Below are 16,437 nucleotides of genomic sequence, written 5' to 3'. Positions count from 1 at the left end.
GAGTTTTGAATCAGGTGCATATTTTTAAATATCGTCATGACTACGCCAGTTCTAGACCTGCTCTAACTAGTCAGGTGTGAGTACAGAATCATTTTGGGGCATATTCCTGCGAAAAGTATCTCCAGTCTCCTTGTTACATCCATTTATTAGTTTGATGATTTGTAGAGCTGTAGCGTTTAACTTCTGTTATGTACTACAGGAAGCTCTAACTTTTTCTTAAAGAATGCATGTCTGTTCCTATAACACAGCTGCATGCATGTGAACACAAAATTCACACAGCTCTGGTTAGCTGTGGGTATGAATTAGCAGAAGGGAAAAATCTGATGGTGGAAATACCAGTTACAAGGCAGCAGCAGATACAGTCTCTCCGCAGCGTGCATCATAACTAAAAAGGTGGAGGGAACTAACATTAAACGTTTAAAAGTTTATTGGGTGACTCTCCCTCACTGTGTGTTTGTATCTCTCCCTTTGCTATAGAGGAAGATTAGCCACCTTGCTTAAACTAGGTGCCCAGCATTTAGATGGCAGGCTTTGGGTGGGGCGAGAAGGCCTGCCTTGCCCAGGGAACTTCAGTCAGGACAGCGAGAAAGTAAATGTTCTGCCTGTACGTGCAAAGGATTTCAAATGTGTTGGGGGGGGATTCAAACTAGAAAGCCTTGGCTCTGCAACTGGCAAATCAGTTACAATGCAAAAATAAAAATAATTGAACATAATACCTAAATTTTAGTTCACCATTCTGTAAATGTGCACATAAAGTAACGAGTAGAGGAGAACGAGCTGATGAAATTTAGACTTTGAAATGACTGTAACAAGAATTCTACTACAAAAACTAAACAATTACAGGGTTGGAAGTTAGGTGTTCTCCCATGGCCAAACCTGGCTCTTTGGCTGAGAACCACCAAGGCAAAGTGGACAATTTGGAGTGTGGAGAAAGGTATCTTGGGGTTCTGCCTCAGATCCAGTGCTGTTACGAGAGGTGCTGGCAAAGCGTCCTGCTGCCAGTGCAGCCTTATTTCAGTTCCCTAGACTGTACTACACACATGCCGGTAGCTTAAAGAGCATAGCTAGGTAATAACCTGAAGTTTTTGCTGGAATGCTTACGTTAAGAAAGTGATTTTACCTTTCTTCACGCAAACCTTTTTAACTGTATGTCAGCCAAAAGTGGATGAAACCTGAACTGTTTAGAAATATCTGGCCTTTGAATGTTGAGCCTCCCAGCAGCACAGCCATGCGTATTCACACTTACATGGCTGTTAACTCTGCCTCGTATCCTGAGGCAGGAGTTCGAGAAACAGAGGAAAAAACGTATATTTTCCAAGCATACTGATAAACCTTCACATTAAGGCTGTCAAGTGGATTTTCAGGGTAGCAAATAAAAATCCATGTGTTTCAGAAATGGTTTTGTTTTAGAAACTTACTGCTTATTACTTGATACTACCTTTCAATTGTTTTTTCCCCGTTTTTATAGAATTAACTCTGTTTTCATTACATTCCTGGCCATTGCCTCACTTTTTTCTCAAATGTTCATTTTATGGCATAATAAATAATACAAACTATGCATGTTTCTTGCATTTATACAGTATGTTTGAAAAGAACTGTTGCCTCTATTTAAGTGTAGATGCTACATTCACTTATTGATGTTCCTATCAATAAAGACCTCATATTGCGAAACATATGACACAATAATTCGAGAATTTGTTTTCTTTCTGATGGTCTGTTCAGTAGCCTGTTGCTTCATTGGGTGCCTCTGGGGAGCTGATTTTGGGTCTCAACATTTTAAAAAGCACATTCTGAAGATTAACATAAAACGGTATGAAAAAGTGAAATTGGCTTTTCTGGGAGCACGCACACCATTTTGTTTTAGATGATTTTGCCAATACTAGCAGCACTGCTCAAGAGTTTTCTTTGGATCACTATGAGACTATTCATTTTATCCTTCAATATTGGTCTAGAGGGTAGAATAAGCTCAAGATTTAGTTTGAAATCTCAAATATGTATGCAAATGTTCACACCTTTCAATAGTATTGCAGTATTCTTTCATGAACTGAGAAACATTCCTTGTTATCTAAATGTTGTTGTAAATATTGAATTGGTCTTGTTTCATCATGGACACAAAAAAAGGGGTTTCAAATCTTGGCATAAAATATTTTAAAAATGCATGAGATAAAATAACTAAACCCACTGTCTAATGACCTGGTAGATACTGGTTTCTTTGTTACCTGCAGTTTCAACTGAAAGTGAAATAATTATGGACAGTAATTATGGACCTGGTATTATTATGGTCCAGTAATATTATGGACCTGGTAGGTTGGAGCCCCTGCAGTCCCAGAACTGAATCTTTGCCCTTTTTCAGTGACAGAGTTTGTAGTTTGATGTGGCTATTCACATTTTTACATTTCTATGGGTTTTAGTGTCTTCCACAGAGTTTGATGTTGTCTGAACATCGTGGTACAAAAATGCTTCTTACACTAGCTTTAAGCTTTGGAAGGATCTGCATTTGTGCACTTCAGCAGCTTTATCCTGTAAATAGGTAAATGCGGAAGTTAACTAGTGGTGATCACTGTCTGTGCTGTACCACTCTTCCTCAATTGTATTTCTTCCTCTTCTGAATAGAGTATCTATTTTGTGATGAGCTTAGGTGGGCTACAGTTGCATTCTTCTGTGTATCTATGCTGATGCATTTGTTTTGCCATTATGCTGCAGATCAAAATTTAGCAGCAAAGCCAGAGGCTGATGTTCCACTACTGGCTATCAGTGGAAGAAAGTCTTTGTTACCTCTCCCCAGCGCTACCACAGCTCAGTGTTGCCTCAGTAAAACTCTGGGAACTACTATTTGAATTCCAGAATTATTTTCTAGGCATCTTGTTACATTATTGGTGTCACTCTCTTAAAGAGTTTACAACTGCTTGTTCCTCTAGAGCTGTGCCATAGTGGCATTCCAGTGTCTTTTACTAAGATGCTAGACCTCAGGGGTTTAAATACCTTTTCAAAAATGGTATTTAAGTGCATGTAAAATTCTACTTAGACTTTCTGATGTAAAGTCCTGCATGTTGTGCTCTCTTCCTTACAGTGTGTCATCAGAGACATTTCTCTTCCAAGTCTTTGGACTTTTATCTCTGAAAATCTAATGTTCGTAATTGTCTTAGCAAGCATCAGAGCCACAAAACACGTCCTGTTGGAAAGAAAGAGGAGAATAAATATGCTTATATATGGTTTGCTAGGAGATCAAACTCATTTCTTATAAGCAAGAAAGTGTGTGTATTAGAGCGGACCCCAGTATAAAATTCTTTTGCAGACAGATTCAAACTCTTGTAGTTATGACGCAAATGCATGTTTCAAAAGATGGAAAGGAACAGATGAGAACTAAGAACAAACCTTGCAGAATGAATCTGCAACCTTTGTCCTTTCCATTGATTTGCTTGCTTTTTCATTTGTACATATTGAGCACTTTTCCCACTTCTAAGTAATGCAACTGTCCCTAACTCAAGCGAATAAATATTTTACATTGGACGGTTGCTGCATAGATACAGCATGTGAAATTAAGTTTCTTAAAGAAACATTAATCCAATTATTTTTTCCTCATGCAGGCCTTATATTATGAAAACTTTACAATATGTACGATAGTGTATTAGACAGGATATTTAAATAAGAATATGAAATGAAAAATGTACAAAATAAGCAGAAAACATTAGCATTGGCATTTGCCTTTATTTTAATTGTACAACCTAAAAGTGGTATTAACACATGATTATGCATTTAATTTTCTAGTTTGATTAAAAACAATTGCATGTGCTTGTTCATAGTTTAAGTGGTTCCAATTGGCTCTTGAAGTCTTTCACTTCAGTGAAGCAAATGGAATGTGGTAGACTTGAGTTCCAATCTTCATTGCTCATTTCACTTTGACCGATGAGTTTTCTGCAAGCCCGGGTTAACAAGGCTCATAGCTATTAGTTTACAGAGTAGGGCTACATGATTTTAAAAATTATCCTTTTAGAATTGATAGCTTGTTGATATTACACGGTGTTACCATTATTGAAACAGTCTCTAGAATTGTAAGGCTTAATTTAGTAGCCTTCATTCAAAATATTTGAGAAATGAATTAGTGAATGCTGTTCAGAAAGGATTTTAGGTATCATTCAGCTCTATTAAAACTGAAGCAGATTCCAGCTTCCAAGTCTTTTTTTTCAGTTGCTCATAACTTTTCTTTTTAGTGATCCCAGCAGCCAAGGGGGGCTGCAGAGAAGATATGATCTTGCCAAATTTCTTTTGGCTGTTTTAAATGTAATTTTGTTCAAAACATGTTTGGAATTGCATTACAAATTAAAAAAAAAAAAAAAAGACAAAGCATAAGTATCCCCCCTAAAACAATTTAAGAAGTGTTGAAATTACTTTCTTACTGTGTAGCAATCACTCCGAGCAGTTAGTGAAAAAAATAACCTGAAGAGTTTCATTCCTCTCTGTTCTTCCTATTCACAGTTACACTGGTTGAAACCTTTTCATTATTGAAACAGTCTCTAGAATTGTAAGGCTTAATTTAGTAGCCTTCATTCAAAATATTTGAGAAATGAATTAGTGAATGCTGTTCAGAAAGGATTTTAGGTATCATTCAGCTCTATTAAAACTGAAGCAGATTCCAGCTTCCAAGTCTTTTTTTTCAGTTGCTCATAACTTTTCTTTTTAGTGATCCCAGCAGCCAAGGGGGGCTGCAGAGAAGATATGATCTTGCCAAATTTCTTTTGGCTGTTTTAAATGTAATTTTGTTCAAAACATGTTTGGAATTGCATTACAAATAAAAAAAAAAAAAAAAAGACAAAGCATAGTATCCGCACTAATACAATTTAAGAAGTGTTGAAATTACTTTCTTACTGTGTAGCAATCACTCCGAGCAGTTAGTGAAAAAAATAACCTGAAGAGTTTCATTCCTCTCTGTTCTTCCTATTCACAGTTACACTGGTTGAAACCTTTTGCTAACTCAGCTGACATACTGGCATTTTCAAAGACGTTGTGGGAATGTCATCCGCTTGCAGAACAATGTGAATAGCTTCGGAGTCTGACCTGTTGTGTGCGCAGGGGAATGTGTCACTCTTGAAGCATCGCTACCTTAGGGAGGCAGCTTGGCAGTAGTTATAATGGCCAATGATGCTACAAAATTTACAATGGCAAACGAAGAATATTATTCATGATAGAAACAGGAGGGTTATTTAGATAGGCATAATATACTGTAGTTACTGAAGTATAAATGACTGTGAAAGAAAGGGCCAGATTTTTCTCAAGCTGTGTCTGCTATATACCATACGTTGTATTTAAAGGAGACAGAACTGTGGTAAACAATCGTAGGCAGCTCACTGCAGAAGGCGAGGATGTATCGGAGGTAGGGAGCCAGTGAAATGACCAGGCAGTCTTTCTGACTTGGAGAATGGGGGATGTGGCAGGAAGGAAGGAAGGAAGCTGCCCCACACTGCTGGAGTTACTTGCTGCTATTTTGCTCACTTGGGAATATTGGCAGTTGGCAGAAGCTGAAAGCAGCCCTAACCCCTGCAACCTAACACTACTTTAGTTGTCTTTGTCCTTACCTGGAGTACCTTCGCTTTTCAAAGTAGTTAATAATCAAGGTCCAGAAGTACACACGTGTTTTTTTAGAAAACGATCCTAGCTGAAAGGTGATGCATTCACAAACACGATGCTTCTGGTCTCAGCGTGGATTGTTAAGTTCACTCCTGTCTCAGAGGAACAGGACCATAATTTCCTGGCTTGCCAAGTCTGTTCCCCAGCTATTCCCAGCGACTGTATCATATAATCCTGTTCTGAAACTGAACAAGTTTTATCTAAAACAAGGTTTAAAAAAAGTCACTCTCACAACTCAGCTTAAAAGGCTGAAAACTATCTAACTGTAGCTTGCGTATATTTAGGGCAGTTTGCAAAACCAGGGTTTGTTGGTGTTTAGTATAACCCACTCTGTGACCCTCCTTAGCGAAGGAAATCTGGTGAGATCTTGCCCTGGAGTCACAATAGTAGTTTCCCTCTTTCTGGTTTCATTTGATCTCCCAGGGAGAAGTAATAGTCTCCCATGTGACAGTGGGAGAGGGAGATGTTCACCTTAAGGACATGCATTGAAAATAAATCTGAAACACACTTCCTTGCACATAACCCAGCTCTTTACATTGAAATTACCCTTTGGATTTTAGAGTGGTTGCAGAAAGTCTGTGAGCAAGTCTTGGGCTACTAAGACCATCAGTTGCCTTATCCTGTTCTTGGGATTCGTTTCAGTAGAAGGTGCAGGAAATATAGATTTAATTCTTTTATTCAACTCAGTAGATGGTTTGGGACAATTAATTTCCAATTGTTTCCCAGTAGAGCAGATTTACTTGTATATTAATGAGGCACAGGTGTTAGGCCCCTGGTGCCTGCATGCCTGGGAGGCATATTTAGGTTGTTTATCTAGTCAGCCATAGGTACTGCAAGGTACTCAAGCTTGCCTTTAACAGTTTATACAGTGAGGCTTTTTAATTTTTTGATGTTTCTTTAAATTTGCTAGCACCTGTTAAAATTTTAAAACTGATCATGTAGAAAGAAGTAGGAGTGATTTCAATAGTAAATAGCTCTAAATGTTAAAGAAAGTCATCTTCTATTATGCTTAACTGCCCAGCTTGACATTAAGAAGAAAAGAAGGTTCATTTAAGCAAATATGTCATGTGAGGAGCTAATACAGTCAACAGTATACTTTTCTGTTGCATATTTTTGGAATAGGTACTTCTTTGTCTACAGCTGAAACAGGAATGTGCTTATATTAATATTCATTTTTCTTGTTTATTCACTGAACTGCAGTACCAACATTTTAGAGGAAATGGAATAGCCTCCATAGACATTATGAATTTCAGTAGCTGGCATAATTATAGCGATCTACATATTCATTAAATCCAAAGAAGAACTGTGTCCAAAAAGACAGCCATGCGTTTAGAAATGGTACACAACTAAATATATACATTAAAAAAAGTTCCTTTCCTCTGCTTATCCAAAATTGTGTAGTGTCATATAGTCCTTACATCAGCTAAGACTTTTTTTTGTTGTTGTTTAAATGTTCATTCCTTTTGCTTTTGCACGCAGTAAAGAATGGGAAGAACTATTTGTAAACAACAATTACTTGGCAACTATACGGCTGAAGGGGATTAATGGGCAGCTGAGAAGCAGCAGGTTCCGTAGTGTTTGCTGGAAGGTAAGAAGAGAAAATATTTATTTACAGTTTGTGGTTGCAACATATCAACACATTACCTGATGCGCTGGAAGATTATTGATGCAAAGAATCATGAATTTTCCAAGAGACTTCATCCCAATGTTTTCCTACTCATTTTTATAATTCATAGGACATTTGCTAATCATATTGAGTTGCCTTAAAGCTGAATTGCAGGTGATAGCAAAAGATTCCTGGGAAAGAATCTCTTTGTGCTGGGTGATGTGTTCAGAATTGAGTGCCACACAGCCATCTCTCTTCTCAGTCTCTGTGCAGTGAAGCTGTGCACTGGAAATAAAAAGGAAGTTTGTCTCACAATTTATGTTTTGTGGAACTTGGGACTTCTTTAAAATCAGTCTGATACTTCTGCTAGCAGCTTTTCCCAGTGAATTGAGAAAATGAGGACCAATCCATCTTGTAATGACTGGATAGAGAGGGAAGCCAGGTCTTCCAATCGTAAAAAACAGCAGGTCCTCAGAGGTCTCTTACTGTATTTTCTAAAAGTTGCAGGGAAAGGAAGAAGAAAGCAAGCAAAGTAATAGTGAGATGCTACATGAAGTCCAAAAGAATTCTGTTGCACTGGCATCAGGTCTTTTGTTCTGCACTAACTTTGATAGTAGAGAACATTTTCCCTAGTAGAGATGCGGTATGTTAACACTGATAATTGAAATTACCTCACTTGGAATTTCTCAAGCTTCACCTTGGCACCAAGATCTATAAAAAGAAAATGATTGAACAAATTTAAAGTTAATGAAAATACTTTCTTCAGGAGGCCAGATGAATATATACCACAAGCATTGTTTTACCAGTCTGCTTCTTCTTGAGCCTCTAAATTAGGAGGCTATAACTCAAAAAGTGGACAGTCCCTCACTGTCCACTATTTAAATCAAGGAGTGGTTTTATTTTAGAAATAAGTCTGGGTTTATTTGCATGTCCCGATACGGGTTAGGGCTCTGGTTTAGACTGCCTATTTAAAAAATATTAGCAATTTTTTCATCAGGTTCTGAAATATTTAAGTATTTTTAATAATTTGGGAATTTTTTTTGTTTGTCAGTATTTACTGTTTCATAACACTTCATAATGTGTAAATAAAAACATTTAAAAAGCAAGAAAATACTCTGTTTTTTTCCTTATTTTATATGCGATTAAATAGTATTTTCCAATAGAGGTTTCTTTCTAACCCTTTTTAAACAGAAATGTGAAAGAACTGAGATGTAGGCATTCTCAAGGACTTTTTGCAAAATGGACTCTTTTAACTGTCTTGCAGAATTCTAGAACGTGTTACTTTTCTATAGACTAAGATTTTCCCTTTCCACATTCCTTAGGTAGAGTATATCTCTGAGTGCTTAGTTTCTGCTCTGCATTCATGTTTGGTTTTTAGCGTGTTGCATTAGCTCATCAGTGTTTTGTAAGTAGCTTCTAGTTTTAGATATTTATTTTCATGTCTTCTTTGTATTTTGTTTCTGCCTTCAAAGTCTCAATCAACTTCACTGAAGCTGTGACAGTTTACAGAGCTTGAGTTTGTGGCCTCAGGTTTTTTTAATGCTTTATTTCCCACTGTAGAACTGTTATTGTTTCTAGCTTCATATTTATTGACTGGAAAGTACTAAAGCCAGGGGTATTTTATAGGTCTTTGCTTTCTTCTCCTTATGTGTAGAGTACTTGCTCCTCCTTTCTGAGATGGTGTATGCTGTCTGGTAGGATTTATATGAAAAGCTATGTTAAATTGATTAAACTTAATGGATTTATTTTGTTTTGTTGACAGTTATTTCTGGAGGTTCTACCCCAAGACAGAAGTCAATGGATTAAAACCACTTCAGACTTAAGAACTTCTTACAATAAGATCAAAGAAATTGTAAGTTGGTACAAAATAGGTTCTCTACTCTCATGTGTTGACATAGGTATTAATACTTACAATATAACAGAAGAGGATTTGATTTTTTTTCTGTTTTTACCCAGCACATTACAAACCCTCGGAAAGCAGGACAGCAAGATCTGATAATCAACAACCCTCTCTCTCAGGACGAGGGGGTAAGTTGACCCTTGGTTCTATCGACATATGTGCTAGTAAAATTCTCATCATCATCATACAGACACCAGTGAGTTCTTGCTGAAGAAGGAAAAATGGCAGGTGCTAAAATCTCCCTCCTAAATTTCCGAACTGATTTGTGTTAACAGTGGTTCACAGACTCTGCTGAAAAACCAGAAATGCTCATTTCCAGGTTAATATTCTGATTTTTCAGGGCTTATCACAGGGAAGGCTGTGATGAACAAAAAATCAGTGCTGGACTATAAGTCCAGTTTCACAGCATATCCTTTCTTTGACTGAAATGCTTTTTTATTGCTGTGTGTTTTCATTTTATAAGCAAAATGGCTCTAACTGAACGACTGTTTAAATAGTCAATATGAAGGGAATGCTGTTAACAGCAAATACTGAAGAACCCTCCTCTGGAAGACTGTTCAGCCTTGGAAGTTTTTCTCCAGCAAAAATAGAATTGTTGTATATCTGAGTTGTATACGTGCTGAGTTACTGTCTAAAGCACCAGGCTGCAAGATACACATTTCTTCCAAGTTTTTTAATTCTTTTTCTTTATACAGTTAAAAGAAACAAAAGTTTCTTTTCTACCTAGAAAGCAGCCAGCTGCAAAATGACAGGCCCAGATTTTAAAGAAATACTGAAAATGTGGCAAAAGTATTTGGCCTGACTGTCATTAAGTGCAGAGCATCCAGCTCTCACTGAAATTAGTGGGACCTCCTAGTAGCTTGGTATTTTCGAAGTCATGCACTTTGATGAGGGTTTACGTGTAGATTTGGGAGCTTAATTTTAGGCTTTTTTTTTTTTTACGCTGCATTTTATTATACGTGAAAAACTCTTAGGGATTTTATAGCACATATCTTTAAGCTTCTCCATTAATTATGTTACCACTTCTGAAAATTCTTTTTTATCACGTTTTCAAAATAACTTAATACCATGAAAATAATTTGTTTGGCTGCATTTGAGAGATTTACACCTGGAAAGACCGTCACAGATATCTTTGGTGGTACTGCTTGTGTTTCCATTTTGTTCAGAAAAATAGAAGCCCATATTTTTTTTTTATTTAGTGTGGTACTCTGCTTCATATTTAACGTAGAAGGAGAGATAGGTTCGCTTGTGGAAACATGGAAGTATTGATCATAGGCACATTGGTGGCTCTGCAGCCAGCATGACTGTGTATGCCACCAAACAGTTCTTGCATCCAGCTGGACAGAAAGTTGTGTCAAATGTAAAAGATTTAAAGTGTTTCTGCTGCAGTTTGTGATTTTACACGGTGGCACAACCTTCTTTCTGCCTATGATGTCTTTAGGAGATAGTAGACAAAGGTTAACATGTCAGAGTATGTGGCAGGGGATTAATCTATAAAACAAAGCCATGGGCCAAACCAGGCGTGGGAATGCAGACCGAAGGGCCTCTGAGCCTCTGCAGTGACTTAATGTTTCACTCTTTCAGTGTCCTGGGTTTTGCTTCCTTTTCGCAATGACGATTCTGTTTCCTTCGACGATTCTGTTTCCTTCGTCCTTCGCTCTGATGGACTGGGGTGGGAGCAGGGGCAGGGGAGTTTCAATATGTGATCTAGCTGCATGAAAAGAGCTGCGCGTTAAAAAGATACTAGTTTTACTTAAGACATTGTCAAGGATATAAATACTTTTAAAGTTTGGGGTTTTTTTCATAGTTTGTAACACAAATGTAGAAGCTGATTAACATTTGCTTTTTTGTTATTTTACCTTCCTTCTGCTAGATAACATTAATTTACTTTCTCTTTCCTTTCTGTGGAGCGTAAGCCACCATGGCAATGAATTGTTTACAGGGGAGCAAGAAATTCTGGAAGTATTGTAGCCACTCTCTTTGTATGATATTTCATTCACTGGTGCTGCTGCTATCTGAAAACTAACCTGCATGAAAAGACTGCTATAGATTTTGTTCCTGCTGCATTTTGATCAATATGGCCAAGCTACCATCCCTTTACAATAAAGATAGGCTTTACAATACTTTTTCTGGAGCATACAAACAACAACATTTGCTGACTTCTTTCAGATAAACAAGGCATGGAAACCAAAGAAAAAGAATGGAAATGGTCATAAGCACAGATATAGAAGAAGCTAAACCTAGTTCAAACTCTTTTATTTAATTTTTTTTTTATGTTGACGGTGAGCTTTAAATACCCCAGTTTTCCCTATCAGAAATTTTTTAGAATGGCCAGTCTTGATCTGTACTATGTGTATGTACCATTAGAATGATGTCATTTTCGTAATAGGTATTTGATCATCATACATTCCTTATTCGATTTTGCCTCCACTAAGACAAACTAGCTTACTTCCAAACAATTTCTTAGTATGGAAATTATAGCAGCTTCCAGTTAGAGTCCATACATTCATAGGAGAAATGTAGCACAGTACGGTGATATAGACCTTTTTCCGTGAGTGAATTACTGATTTTTTTTTCAGTTGAGCTGCTGGTTCCGGTAAGTTTGAATTTACTCTGCCTTCCTAAATATTCTTCATAGATCCCCTACAAGTAACTCTCAGACCTGCAGCCATCCAGTGAGTGAATGGAGTGAGCCTAGAACAAGGATCCAGGAACTTGAATGTTTTAATCTCTGATCTAAACTGACTTTCTCAGATACGTTAGGCTGGTCACCAACATTCTTTTTCACCCATAAAATATTGATATGCCTATCTACCAGGAATGTTGAGGATTAATTAGTTAATATTTGTACAGTACTTTGCTGGTGTAGTACATAAGCCTTAAGTATTAGTAGAAGTCTCTGTTTCATACAGTTATTTTTCCTTATTTCAGAGTCTTTGGAATAAATTTTTCCAGGATAAAGAGCTTCGAGCAATGATTGAACAAGATGTGACAAGAACGTATGTAGATCTGTAAAGAAATTTCTGTATATAAATTTAGATTCTGCAGTTTTTTATGTGGTATACATTATATTGTGTTTTCTTGACTTCGGTTAGTGTAAATGTCAGGATTGTTGAACGTGAATGTGTAGAAACATACATTAAATGTATAAAATACATCTTTCTTGGAGTAAAAAATGAGAAAATAGAGTTAAACATTAAAACCTGGAGATTTATTGGTGTCATTGGAGAAAAGCTCTTCTAAATTAAGATATTAGGAAATGTATTACTATGTGAAATTTAAAGTAGAGTTTTCCATGTGAAGCAAAGAGAAGGTAAGAGAAACTGGAAGGTCTTTTAACTAAATTATGATCATAATAAAAGATTGAACAGATGACTTTCTTTAATTCTTAACACTTATTCAATCAATTGTAAAAAAATCAGTTTGTAATTAGTAAGGGAAATGTCACTCATCTAGAGAAGTTAAGCATTTCTATTTTTATTTGTCAGTTTTCTAGTGTTATTTGTCACATATGCCTTTTAAAATTTGTCCTAATATTACTGTGATTATGTTTTCATCTTCTTGGCCCTTAGGTCGTTCCTGTTTAGGAATTTGAGTTAGAACACTCAGTTCCTGAAAACATTTCTTTTCAAAGTGGAAGCATTGACTGATGTGTAAATCTAATTAAATTCAATTACTGGTTTGCTACCATGTGAAATTTTACTGTATTGCAAATATTTTTCCTTATAACTTGAAAAAAGTGGTGATAGTCATAGATTTTACAAATCCCAAGCTCACACATTTTCATTTACAGAAACAAAGTCATGCAGAAGAAATCATTGCTCTCTGGTTTTGGAATATTTTATATGTCTGTCCCTAGACCCATTCTTGAATGCATTTTGCCATGAGATGTATAATTAAAATCTGAGTATGCTTTCATGTGCATTCTCACAGATGGTATTTTTTGTTTGTTAAAGGAAACAGTTCAGGATGTTCTAAGATTAAAATATATACATATCTAAACTATAATTGGAGAATGAAAAGTTGTATGGAGGTTATGCTGGATGTAAGACTGTTATTTAAAAACACACACACACATATATATATATATATATACAAAGTCCAGGCTCTCACTCTGGCAAATGGCAGAGTAATAGTCACTAATATCAGTAATAGTGACTAAAGAAATTTCCATTTATGTATTTATACAAAACAATGACTACCTGAAACAATAGCAGCATACATTATATGTCATCAATATCAACATAAGTCAAACAATGAAGGAGCAAAATTTATCGAAGTAACCTGAATTTATTTGATAAACTACTTGCATTTATATACACTTGTTTGCCTAATCATAAAACACAGTGTGCATTTTGTGTATACATATGTATCTGTTTGTAAACTATCATTACTGTAAGAAGCAGTAAGTTCTACATTCCTTGGCTTTGGAATGTAAGTACCCTCTCTTTAATGTTGTCCTTTTCATTTCCATTCTTTAAATAAATTCCTGGAGTTGGAATTTAAAGATCTGTCATTAACTTACAATGCTTTTTATTAAAGGTTAAAATAATTGAGTATTATATTCAGTTACCATGATCATTACCTTCTAGCTTCCGTTTCTTACTTAACAAATATTTTTATATTCTTTGTCATCGAGTTCAGTACTCCATCACCCAACAGCATCAAGTAAATAATGCTGTGGAGAGTGATGCTAACTGCACACAAAGTAGCAAACCAGAGTCCCATCTATCAAAGTAGTAAAAAATTTACTCTATAATGTTTTTATTAGAATTCTCTGAAGTGTAGTAATAATAGATGGGGAAAGTTAGTAGAAATATGCTTTTAAAATCGGTATTGGTTTAAATTGTTTTAAGTTTCAGAATTCTGTTACCTAAAGGGAACTGTGATAAAGTTTGTTCGCGTGTGTGTGTGTGTTTATATGCATTTTGTGAATCCTTATCTCACCTAATAATTAGATTTGTAAAACATAGATGCTCACAACTGGGCTAATCATCTTTTACAGTCTATGTACCTGAAGAATTCTAGGACACAAATCGTCTCTTCCTAAAGTAAATGTCTAGTATAGGTCTGATGAATCACACTGTAGAGAAGTATGTTTTTCTTCAGCAATTATAAAAGGCTTCTAGCTCACCTGTACCTAACTAAACTGTAGTCACCTAAAGTCAGGTAAGAGTAATCCAAGCCATAATGTCAAAATATAATATTTTGCCGGTTGCACAACAGGAACTTCCAATATTTACAAGGGAAGAAAGGAAGGATTTTGTTTAGTCCTAACTCATTAGTGATCAACATTTCTGATTAATCACGTGACTTATTTTTTACGGTAGACGAGAGGTTCAGAATGGATTTTCCTTCAGCTGTCTAGAAACACGTACTTTTGAGCTGGAACCAAACACCATCTCTTTCTATCTCAAGTGAGAAGCTTCTAAAACTGAGGGTGGGAAGGAGGGTAAGGGAGGTTTACTATAATGCAAGTAAAAGCCTTATTTCAGATGTAGATAGCAGTACCAACCAAGATATGTCTATAATACTGCATTCTATTATTCTACTAAGAAAGGAAGGTGTGTATGAACTAGCACCATAGTAACTCATAACAGACCTAAGAATGGAATGATTAACTACTGTCATTCAAAAGATATACCAAGGAACAATGCTGATTTATTTTGTGATGATTAAGAAGGTAAGTGATAAAGAAGAATTTTTAAAAATATTCTGCAGAAATGGAAATCAGCAGATTGGCAGATGCAAGAGCGTCTAGCTACCAGTCAAATCAAAATACCAGTCTACTTGCTGGCATCACCTTGTACATCTAGGACTGTAAATGGCTAGATTTGATTACCCTCTTTCTCTCTCCAGTATTTAAGAAAACAAAATGCTTAGGGGGTATTTCCAGTAGACTAATCAAGTGGATTTCTTTTCTTTTGTAGTAGTATTTTTATATATTGGTCTACCTAGTTTCTGCTTCAGGAATAACAGTCACAGTTTAGGACGATGGAAGCTGTGGGAAGATGAGCAGTGGTGGGTGCTGCTGTTTCAAACTCTCCATCTCCCAAATAACAAAAAGCAACCCCACCCATAAAAAAGGCAATGAGGAAGCCATTAGGCAGCTACATCCTTCCTAAGCATATAGAAGAGATGGGAAGAAACAGCAATCCACTGTGACCACAGGAGACAAAATCTAGTTTCTATGTAAGAGAAGGGACTGCTGGAAGGGACCTTTATACACCAATTTATTCCTTTTCAAGAAATAATGGGGAGGCGGTTATTATTATTCTTTACCAAACCTTTGCAGCTGCAAGAGCATCTTCCATTTTTTCTGGTTTAGTAGCTTTCCCTGTTCCAGCTGAGTAACAGGGTTGAGGAATGGCAGGGGATGGAATCTGTTCATGAAAGAAAAGGTGGTCACTCCGTGGCTGTGGTTAAGAGCCTCATTTCTGTCTGCCGCCAAATTTGTTTCATAAAGTATTTGTGCATCCTTTTATTTGGTTGCTACCCTAAGTTTCTTCTGTGTCAACGTCTGGCTGCCTCTGGTGTAGGGGCCCCTAAATGGACTAAAGGAAGGTTTTAAAAAATGATAACTAACTCGCGCTGGTCTTCACTTTCAGAAAGCAGGGACTTGAATGTGCCGTTGTTTAACTGCAGCAGTTGTGGTAAAACAGTCTAGCAAAATTCCCATGTCCTTATGCAGTCTTTCTCAGAAATGTAATTAAATGTAATATTCTAGTGCTCATGAAAAGTATTCTTACCTTGCCTGATTTGAGGATACTGTATTTCTAAAACAGTGCTTTAATCATAAAATGACATTCTCCATAAAAATCCATCCTGAACTGATAGTTCCCTCATGATCTCTTGTATTTACATTTACTATAATTAATACTTCAGCCAGCTTATTCCTGAGTTTGTTATTATCCTTTCTGTCACAATCTCTGGCATTATTAGATCCTCACAGATATCTCTGTGTATTTTTGAGTTTTCTTTGTTAGTCTTCTCTTCCTAAACTTCATAGGGCAGGCCTGAATAACAGTCCTTCAGAAATAATCTCTTCAAACCCCTAAATTATGTCGATTGCCATCTGCTGTAATGCACTTTTGGTCTCAGCTGTGTCCTTCCTTTACAGTAATATGATTAGTACAAGTGCATACAAGCTTCCAAATGATGGTCTACCATTACCCCCACCAGGTGCCAGGAAAACGTTACACCCCTCATCCCGGTGCCTTTCTCAAGACTTCAGCATTGCTGCGTTTAAGCCACGGTGTCTTGTCTGCCTTGTCTCTTGATTCAGGTCCTTCATCGAAGGGTTTCA

At 36.5% G+C, this 16,437-nt stretch overlaps 1 protein-coding gene across 2 annotated transcripts in view; it reads left to right on the top strand.

Annotated features, from left to right (window-relative positions):
* TBC1D5 (TBC1 domain family, member 5) overlaps positions 1-16,437 on the top strand; it is a 298,599-nt gene that overhangs the window by 140,492 nt on the left and 141,670 nt on the right. For both annotated transcript variants that reach the window (XM_009329508.1, XM_009329507.1), the window contains exons 4-7: positions 7,105-7,213; positions 8,994-9,083; positions 9,188-9,259; positions 12,063-12,130. In XM_009329508.1, the coding sequence (XP_009327783.1) occupies positions 7,105-7,213; positions 8,994-9,083; positions 9,188-9,259; positions 12,063-12,130 (339 nt within the window). The remainder of the gene's footprint in view (positions 1-7,104; positions 7,214-8,993; positions 9,084-9,187; positions 9,260-12,062; positions 12,131-16,437) is intronic.

This window comes from Pygoscelis adeliae, unplaced genomic scaffold (assembly GCF_000699105.1).
Source record: "Pygoscelis adeliae isolate BGI_AS28 unplaced genomic scaffold, ASM69910v1 Scaffold8, whole genome shotgun sequence".
Lineage (NCBI taxonomy): Eukaryota > Metazoa > Chordata > Aves > Sphenisciformes > Spheniscidae > Pygoscelis > Pygoscelis adeliae.
The sequence above is the reverse complement of the archived record's forward strand: the minus strand, read 5'-3'. Positions and strand labels throughout refer to the sequence as shown.